The sequence below is a fragment of the Trichechus manatus genome, unplaced genomic scaffold (assembly GCF_000243295.1).
Source record: "Trichechus manatus latirostris isolate Lorelei unplaced genomic scaffold, TriManLat1.0 scaffold00038, whole genome shotgun sequence".
Taxonomy (NCBI): Eukaryota; Metazoa; Chordata; class Mammalia; order Sirenia; family Trichechidae; genus Trichechus; species Trichechus manatus.
This window is the reverse complement of record NW_004443974.1, coordinates 18,918,344-18,928,369: the sequence shown is the minus strand read 5'-3', so window position 1 is coordinate 18,928,369 and position 10,026 is coordinate 18,918,344. Positions and strand designations below refer to the sequence as shown.

The 10,026-nt window shown below is 41.8% G+C and overlaps 1 protein-coding gene across 1 annotated transcript in view; it reads left to right on the top strand.

Moving 5' to 3' along the window:
- The window catches only part of KLF9 (KLF transcription factor 9), a 33,943-nt gene extending 24,214 nt beyond the window's left edge, over positions 1 to 9,729 (top strand). The window contains exon 2 of the mRNA XM_004375801.3: positions 5,942 to 9,729. Coding sequence (XP_004375858.1) covers positions 5,942 to 6,171 — 230 coding nt within the window. The 3' untranslated portion in view covers positions 6,172 to 9,729. The remainder of the gene's footprint in view (positions 1 to 5,941) is intronic.
- The last annotated feature ends 297 nt before the right edge of the window (positions 9,730 to 10,026 follow it).

The window sequence follows — 10,026 nt, the reverse complement described above, 5'->3', positions numbered from 1 at the left end:
ATTTTATTTATTTTGTTATTGTTGAGAATATACACAGCAAAACATACACCAATTTAAGAGTTTCTACGTGTACCATTTAATGACACTGATTACATTCTTTGAGGTGTATAACCATTCTTACCCTTCTCTTCTGAGTTTTTCCACCTCATTAACATAAACTCTGCCCCCTCAGGTTCCTGTCTAATCTTTTGAGTTGCTGTTGTCAATTTGATCCCATATAGATAGTTTTTAAAAGAGCATAATGCTCAAGGCAGACATTTGTTATTAGTTAAGCTAAACTATTTGGTTTTAAGAAGACTTCAGGGGTACTTTTGGTTTAAGGTTTAAATATTATTTCAGGGCAGTAGTTTCAGGGGTTCATCCAACCTTCATGCTCGAGGAAGTCTGGAGTCCATGAAAATTTTAAATTCTGGTTTGCACTTTCCCCCTTTTGATCAGGATTCTTCTATGAGTACATTTATTCATGAGTACCATCCAGTTCTTATGATCTCATGGCAGAGGACTCAGTTGTTTTAACTGGAGGAAATTAGCCACACATTCCATATCCTCCTCATCCATAGGGTTTTCAGTGGCTGATTTTTCAGAAGTACATTGCCAGGTCTTTCTTCTGAGGTACTTCTGGGTGACTTTGAACCGCCAACATTTTGGTTAGTAGCTGAGTGCTTAACTGTTGGCAACACCCGGGGATTCCAGGTAGACTGCAGGCTCCCTTTAAAAGCAATGAGATGTCGTTTGTGCTGGGTCGGCAGATACATAGCCAGCAGGTCTCATTCTGTTCGCTTCTCTTGAACCCGCTGCAGGCCCAAGAGGCTTCTGGAGGCCAGATCGGTCTCTGCAAAGATCTTCTACACATTTGGTTCAGTGTTCAGTAGACTTTTTGACCAAGTCTATTTTATACTCTGAGCTGAGTCTGTCAGCGAGAGGTGCTTAGTTTGTGACTGAAAGGGGAGGGGAGTGATATATAAATAATGAGAAGTCAGAGAAACATGTGCTGTTAACAGCTCTGCTCCAGTAAAGTAGAGTTTATTGTGTCACTGCCTCTGGGTGTGTTTTCCTGTAAAGGCCAGAAATAAAGCACTCGTACAAGTCTCTTTTTTTCCCCCAGGAGGATGGTAACTTTTTCATTAATACTAAAGACAGGTTTAAAGATTTTCTAATTGATAGTTGCTTTGCCATATGATTTGGTCAGTAGAAGGATGTTGATTGTTGTCTTTTGGAGCCCAGCACTAAGTTGAAAAGACAGGCCTGGCTTGGTTCCCTCCTGGCTGTGGGATGAGGGGCGAGTCATAGCCTCTCTCGTTAGGCCTCTCTTTTCCTCCTCTGAAAATTATCTCTATCTTCCCGTTCAGCGTTAGAGTCTGTTCCCCTCCATATATGATTGAGCATTCTGTCCCTTTTTCCCATCCCGTACTTTTTAGCTATAAAACATGTATCCATTTCTGGGTGATACCTTATTTGGTTCAGTAACAGAATTCTTACCTTCCATATAGGAGACTCGGGATTGGTTCCCAGTCAATGTACCTCATGTCAGTGGAGGCTTGCATGTTGTTGTGATGCTGAACAGGTTTCAGCGGAGTTTCCAGACTAAGATGGACTAGGAAGAAATGTCTGATCTACTTCCAAAAATCAGCCAATGAAAACCCTATGGATCACAACTCGCAACCAATCATGGGGATGGCGCAAGACCAGGCAGTGTTTTGTTCCGTTGGGCATGCAGTCGCCATGAGTCGGGGGCTGACTCAGTGGCAGCTAACAATAACAATAATAGCATCATTAAACTAGCACCCTGAAAGGTATCTCATGGTTGGTTGCATGCACTCTCGCCTGGGTTGAAGAGGTGGATGATTTCAAAGGACTGCACACGGTAGGTCCACAAGCAGAATCCAGCCTGCAGGCATGCGTGCTTGGCCAGCACCATGCTTTGCGAAGTGTTGACTTTGAATGCCTGAAGTGGAGAAAGCACTCTCCGGTGGGCTATGGATCCCACTCCTACACCTGATTGAATACACCTGGCCACTTCACCCAGTTTTATTACCTGTTTGGCTCCTGAAGACATTTGAATTTGTAAACTCTGGTGTACACTAGGTAGGAGTTCAAATCTTCTGACTTAGATCAGGGCTCAGCCAACTTTTTCTGTAAAGGATCAGACAGTGTAAATATTTTAGGCTTTGTGGGTCTTATGGTCTCTGTTGCAACTACTACTCAGCTTTGCCGTTGTAGGGGAAAGCAGCCATAGACTACATAAATGAAGGAGTCTGGTTGTGTTCCAATAAAACTTTATTTATGGACATGGAAATTTGAATTTCATATGATTTTTCCCATGTCATGATGTACTGTTTTTATTTTTTGTATTTATATTATATTTTCTTTTTTTTTCCCCAACCACTTGGTATAAACCAAGTATAAGAATGGTATAAGCCATTCTTAGCTGTGGACCTTACAAAACAGGCAGCAGGCCAGATTTGGCCTGTGGGGCATAGTTTGCTCACCCCTGATTTAGATCACTTGACCAAAAGCTCTTGGTGCTTTTCCAAAGGATCCCAGAAGAATCAGGATGATCCTGGGGCTTTTACACTAGCTGCTTACTTCTAGGCAGATTTTTTTAAAGTGCTTGGAGATCTGTAAATTGAAGTATACAAGTTGTATGAGTCTAACAGAGGCTGCCGTGGCCCCGTTTTGCTCTGGACTCTGTGGGTGTCCCTCTTCCTCTGTGAAACACTTGAGGGATAAGGATGCTAGGTCGGTGACAGCATCTGGCTTAGAAACAATGAGAACAATCACAAGGTGATAACTGTGAAGGGTGGTCAAGAGAGTGTAGCCATAAACTAGACTGAAAACTAATTCAGTGGGAATGGACCCTGGTTTCACTTGAAATATATGCAAATCATAAGCATAAATCCTTAATCATTTTCCCATACATATAGCTGATTCAGGCTTCGTGACAGTTTTCCACCATCACTTCTATAAAGCCATCTTCTTAAAACAGAAGGAGGGCCTTATTTCTTTTCTAATCTTAGCACATCGCGAAGTGGCCTCCTGGCCTATTTTTCCCCACAGTGGACGTGATCCACTCAAATCAATTAAACCTCCTCTCATGACTCACTTGAAAGAAACAAGTACATGTGCTAGTGAGTAAGCTCAACCACATTACTGCTCCCTCAAGAAAACCACCTCTGATGTCTTTTTGTCCTGACAAGCCTTGAGAAAACAGTGAGCTTTCTGTTTTTCATCATTTTCCTCACATGCACATCACCAAAGCACGGGAGAACAGACTCATTATATTTTTTTTGTTAGTCGCTGTCAAGTCGGCTCCGACTCACAGCAACCCCATGTACAATAGAACAAAATGTTGCCCGGTCCTGTACCATCTTCACCATCGTTGGCATGCTTGAGTCCATTGTTGCGGCCACTGTGTATTTTGAGTGCTTTTCAATCTGAGGGGCTCATCTTTCAGCACCGTATCGGACACTATTCTTTTGTGATCCGTAAGGTTTTCATTGGCTAATTTTCAGAAGTAGATCACCAGGCCTTTCTTCCTAGTCTGTCTTAGTCTGGAAGCTCCACTGAAACCTGCCTATCATGGGTGACCCTGCTGGTATTTGAGATACTGGTGGCGTAGCTTCCAGCTTCATAGCAACACACAAGGCACCACAGTATGACAAATTGACAGATGGGTGGCAGATTATATAAAAATAAAAAAAAATTTTTTATTTTTACCATAACGTGTTTAGAAGACCATTTCTTCCATAGACACTTCATTGGAGTTGGAGAGGACTTACTTAGCTGCAGTCTAATTCTGGAATAGGCCAGAAGTCTTCCTCAGTAATCCTGTAATTTCTAAGTAGGCTTTTGTCTGGATGAGTAACCTGGCAATGAAGAGACTCAGTATACATTTTTAAAGCATGGGCATTTACTAAATGCTTGGCAGCATGATTAGCACAAAAGCCATACGTGACGTTGTCCTTGCCTCAGGAAGCTCAGCCTTGTTGGCTGTGGCAACCTGCATGTCGCCTTTTGCTCAAAGGTCTGCTGAACTGGGTAAAATTGCTGTTTGAGCCGATAGAAGTTGCAAAAAGTATGGTTATCGATTCCATGTCATTGTTGAGTTGGGAGGGGGGGTGTCAGTTTAATAAGGCTTTTTTTCTTTTCTTTTTGGCCACCCCACAGTAGGCTTTGAATATCCTCATGCACCACTATCCCTAGCCTTACCCACCTTGGGTAGGGCTCTGTATTCATTGGCCTGCTGCTGCCTTGTGCTGTTGTAGCTTTTCAGCCCAGAGCTCAAGGATGATTTTTAACTAGACCTGCATCTTAGCGAATCTGTTGCCAAAGATTCGTTTTGCCCACCCTGGGTTTCTCACAAGAACAAGTGGGTTGTACAAGATGCTAGGATTATGGCTGTGCGTAGAAAACCACAAATGAGACCTTAGTCACGTAGACATTGTTGCTAAGGTGATCAAGGTTGTTTTATTGCTATCATAATTCCTATGTTTCATTGGTACAGGGTAGGGGAACCTGAGGAAAAAAGAATGAATAATTCTTGGATGACTCAGACGCACCACACTGGGCAGCTCCCAGCCTCTGCAAATCTCTCTGGGTTCCAGGCAGGCAGAGATGGGGGGGTGGTGAGAACACATTCACTCCTCACACCTACCAGAGGAGCGTCTGGAGAGTTAGGTGGAAATGAGGCATCTGTGTGCCTTTGGCTGTGCTTGGAAAGGTGTGAGGAGTAGGCAGGCGGGCTCTTGGAGCGGGATGGGGAGGGTGGCAGTCACTCACAAAAGGAGAAGGCGAGACTGTGCTCATCTTACAAAGTTACTTCAGCCTTTCTGCTTGGGTGTGTCCTCCCCAGACACGGATGCAAGCCCTCACCTCCGTCCCTGGGTATGGGGGCTCACGATGTCGGTGCTGACCTGATCATGTCTGGTGGGTAGGACTTACCGGTATTTTAAGTGGGACGTGGAGACAATAGAGAGAATCCAAGGAAAGTGATCAGAATGGGAAGGGATTTGGAAAATAATGTTAAGTCATCACTGGAGGCAGGATAGCCCAGTGACCGCAATCACTGGCCCTGGGGCAGCTAGATGGGATCAGTTCCTGACTCTGCCCCTTTTTAGCTGTGTGACCTTGAGCAAGTAATCTAACCTTCCAAGCCTCTGTTTCCACATCTGTAAAATGGGCCACCTTGTGGGGTGTCCTGTGAAAATGCAATGGGATAATGTATGTGAAGCTCTTAGTGCTGTGCCTGCATGTGTGTGTTATTATTTTATAATAATGTTAGTTTTTATTTTATGAGAGATATGGAAGAGACTGCGGATTGTTTAGTCTGGAGAGGAGAAGGTTAGCGAAAGACATGATAGCTGTCTTCAGATATTTAAAGGATTATCATGTGACAGAGGGAACAAACTTATTTTTAGCATGAAGACAATATGATTTAAAATATGGACTTCACAGGAAGGCAGATTTTGCATCAATAAAAGAGTATTTACGATTAAGCACATACCAGGCTGTCTTGTCCAGAACAGGGCTCCCTGTTACTAGCCTTGCTCAGACAGAGGATGGGTGGCTACAGCACCCAGGAGCTCGAGGGAAATGCCTGCTTCAGGGAGGGTGTTGGTTGGACTGGAGGCCTCGGGTCTCCTCTGTCTTTAAGATGCCCAGAAATTTAGTAAAGGGCTGAGTTCATTGAACTCCTGAGAGAACTCCTGAAACCAATAACTGCATAGAACAAAACCAGAAAAAAATAGTATCTGAGGCTCTTAGGGATCCACGGGGTACAAAATAGCAAGTTTATTTGCTTAGCGAAGATTATTGTCAGCAATTTCCTTAAATACTATGGTTTTGTCCTTTGAGTCTTAGGGATTGTTGACTGTGAGCAGCCTTCAGAACGGTTTTTGAAGCATTCTTTCACCTGTATCCTGTCTTGATTCCCTTCTCTTAGGTGAGCGGCCCTTTCCCTGCACTTGGCCAGACTGCCTTAAAAAGTTCTCCCGCTCAGATGAGCTGACCCGCCACTACCGGACCCACACTGGGGAAAAGCAGTTCCGCTGCCCGCTCTGTGAGAAGCGCTTCATGAGGAGTGACCACCTCACAAAGCACGCCCGGCGCCACACCGAGTTCCACCCCAGTATGATCAAGCGATCGAAAAAGGCACTGGCCAACCCTTTGTGAGGTGCTACCCACGGATGTCAGGGAGGGATGGACCCGGAAAAGACAAAACTATTCCCAGGAAACTAAGGCCCGGAAGAGGCACGCTGACAGCACAGGAAGTCACTGCTCTTTGGTTAATATCCTGATTTTCCTCTCTCTGCGTTGTTTTTAAAAGCACATTGTAGCCTAAGATCAAAGTCAACACTTGGTCCCCTTGCAGAGGCAACAATCTGAACCCGTCTCTGACTGTTGGAGGGAAGGCAAATGCTTTTTTTCTTTATTTTCTTGCGGGAACGGGTGGGAGGGTGTGGGGAGGGGGACACAGCCAAGACTGGGGTAGGATTTTAAAGATTCAACACTGGTGTACATATGTCTGACTGGGTAAGTTGACCTGTGGTATCACACAGTGATTCTGGGCCCTTTATGCTTGCTGTCTCTCTTGAATTTTTTTTTTTTTTTTACCTTTTGATGTAATGACGAGTGTGCTTCAGTTTCCTTAGCAAAACCACTCTCTTAAATCACATTAGCGTTTGAGATGAAAAACGCCATAGCACAGCTGTCTTTATGCAAGCAAGAGCACATCTACTCCAGCATGATCTGTCCTCTAAAGACTTGAAAACACAAGAAGTTACTTATAGTCAATGGGTATGCAGAGTCTGAATTTATACTAATCAAGACAAACCTTTGACAGGTTACACTAAGTACAGAACTTTTAAACCTTGCTTTGTATGACTTGTACTTTTTGAACATAAGCCGCACTTTTGTTTTCTAATGCAGAGGATGAATAAGTTAAATACATGCTTTAAGGATAAAAGCAGACGTTCTGTTTGGCACAATGTTATAATCTGCTTATTTCACGGTATACAGGTTTCCCTGAGAAATCGTGGCAGAGATGTAAGGGCAGAATACACATAGTGGGTGCTGAAGGAGAAGGAGGGTAGTATTTAAAAAAAAGAACAAAGAATTTTAACTCTATTAACTTTTCCAAATTTTCCAATTGTTTCAGTTAACTTTATTTTATTGTACCATAATGCCACTAAAGGACAGGGCTTTTACCCTGCTGGGTTTTATTTGAATAGGTGCGTGATAGGAACTAGCTCTGGAAATGACTATTTTTGGGGAAAAGGTTTGCTGGTCTCCTTTCCGTGTTCCTACAAAACTCCCACTAGCAGGTGCAAGAGCCATGCAAAAGGAAAGGGAGCTGAAATGTGAAAAAGAAAAATATACCCCTGTAGTAGCGAACGCCAGTGGAGACCACCCCCGTGATTTCAGAGGAGACTCTGCATAATAGTCCCTTTCACGGAACGTAGGCAAATGGAATGTGTACGAATGAAAACATGAGTCACCGTACCTTTTACATCAGGAGCCTCACCACTATAAATCTTGTATCTAGGTGTCTACAGTGGCCTAAACCACTACATCCATAATATGCCATTTACCTGAAAACTTAATTTTGGCCTTTACGTGGCGAGAAAAACGAACTGAGTTTTCACAGTGAAGAAGAAACCTCAAATGAGGGGAGTCAGCAGTGATTGTGGGGGAAATGTTTACATTTTTTTTTTTTTTCTTCAGAAATAATGCTTTCTGGCAATTTTATCTGATATTTAAAACAGGGAGCTATGGTACACTCTAGTTTATACATGTGCTATAAAATGTGTTGTGTAAACTTAGGGTGCCTACCTATAAGTGGACTCCTTATTTCACCTGACAGATGCTCGTTTCAGAATCAGTGTGGGCTCCTGGAAGAGGCACGGGTCACGGCTGACTCCGACTTCCAATACAACAGCCATCACTAGCACGGTATTTTTTATTTTTAACCAATGTAGTTGTATTAGTGGTTCTATAAAGAACTGCTTTTAATATTAGGGACTGGGAGCAGTCCAGGGGATAAAAAGGAAAGTGTTTTCTCACAGGAAAACATGTCAGGAAAATAAAGAACACTTTCTACCTCTGTTTCAGATTTTTGAAACGCTTATTTTAAACCAAATTTTAATTTCTGTGTCCAAAATAAGTTTTAAGGACATCTGTTCTTCCATACGAAATAGGTAGGCTGCCTATTTCTTATTGAACTCATGGAATGGTTCTGCTTATGATACGCTGCACGCTGCCTTTTAGTGAGTGAGGAGTTTGGAGTTGCCTAGCAACTCACTAACTTGTAAAAACTCATCTTCCCCTCACAAAAAAGAAACGAAGAAAAACAAAGCAAAGTCAGTGAAAGACTATCTTTACAGTTCAGGAGTAAATCTGTATGTGGCTTTTGTCGAGCACTTAGATGGATATAAATGCAGCAACTTGTTTTAAAAAAATGCACAATTTATGTCCCCAAAAAGTTGCTACTTGCCTTTTCAAGTTGTTGAAAAACAAACATTTGATATTCTCTTACATGTTATAGTAACGTAACATATAAACTCAAGGCTTTTTATTCTTTGTGATAAACGTCACCAGACAGGAACCAGCATTCTAATTAGATTTACTGTATCAAGATATGGTTCAAATAGAACTACTAGAGTTCATTGAACACTAAAACTATGGAACAATTACTTTTTTATATTAAAAAGACCATGGATTTAACTTATAAAAATCCAAATGCAGGATAGTAATTTTTGTTTACTTTTTTAACCAAACTGAATTTTTGAAAGACAATTGCAGGTGTTTAAAAAGAAAGAAATGTCGTTTTATCTAATACTGTAAGTAGTGGTCATATCCTGGAAAATTTAATAGTTTTAGAGTTAAGATAACTCCTCTCCTTGGTTAGGGAAGAAGAAAGCCCTTCACCATTGTGGAATGATGCTCTGGCTTTAAGGTCTAGCTCTACATCTTGCTTCTTTCGGGAATTATATTTGATAGTTATAATTACAGAAACCGATTAGTTGTCACTTTGCAGATAGATTTAGCACAGTACTCATCACCCTGGATAGATTGAGATGTATTTTCACAACAGATGAATGATCTGTAACATTGTAAGATACTGATCTTTACAACTGTTTAATCAGTTTTATTTTTGTACAGTATTAGTGACCTAAGTTATTTTGCTGTCCCGTTTTTGTAAATCAAATAAAATTATAAAAGAGGATTCTGACAGTAGGTATTTTGTACATATGTATATATGTTGTCCAAATAAAAATAATAAATGATAAAGATGGAATCGTTCCAGCCATTTGTGTGTTGTGAAAGAGGCATATTTTACCATCATGGAAGTTGTAACTTTAATCTGCATTCACAGGATTTTTATGATCAGCTCAAAGATGATTTTATGCTGTGCCTTTCAACTTGTGAAATATTTGAGTAGACTTGTGTGTATTTATTACTCACAGACCTTTGAAGAAATAGGTGCTGTGGAGGGCAACTGAAACCATTTTATTATGCTGGAGGGGAATATTTGTATTTTCGGGTAAATCACATCAAGAATTTTATGAAGTGCATAACTGTACAGGGGTATAGTAGAACTGGTCAGAAAACGTTAGAGACTCAGATTTTGCTGTTGCTATTGATAAGAACACACAGACTGAGGTCTCAAAGGCAAAGCAGTAGAAACATTAAGCCAAGTGAAGATGAACGCCGAAGTGTATGTATGTGTGTGTGTAATTTATGTACATAAATAGTAGCTTCTTGTTACCTGCTGTTGAGTCGGCTTCCAACTCATGGCGACCCCATGTGTTACAGAAACACTCACAAACTCCAAATTCATTGCTCTCAAGTCAGTTTCAACTCATAGTGACCCGAAAGGGCAGAGTAGAACTGCCTCATAGGGTTTCCAAGGAGCACCTGGTGGATTTGAACTGCCGACTGCTAAACCACTGCGCCACCAGGGCTCCTACAGAAAGACTAGTGAGCTGTTCCTTTTGTGAGCTGTTGTTTATTAAGCTCTATTATAGG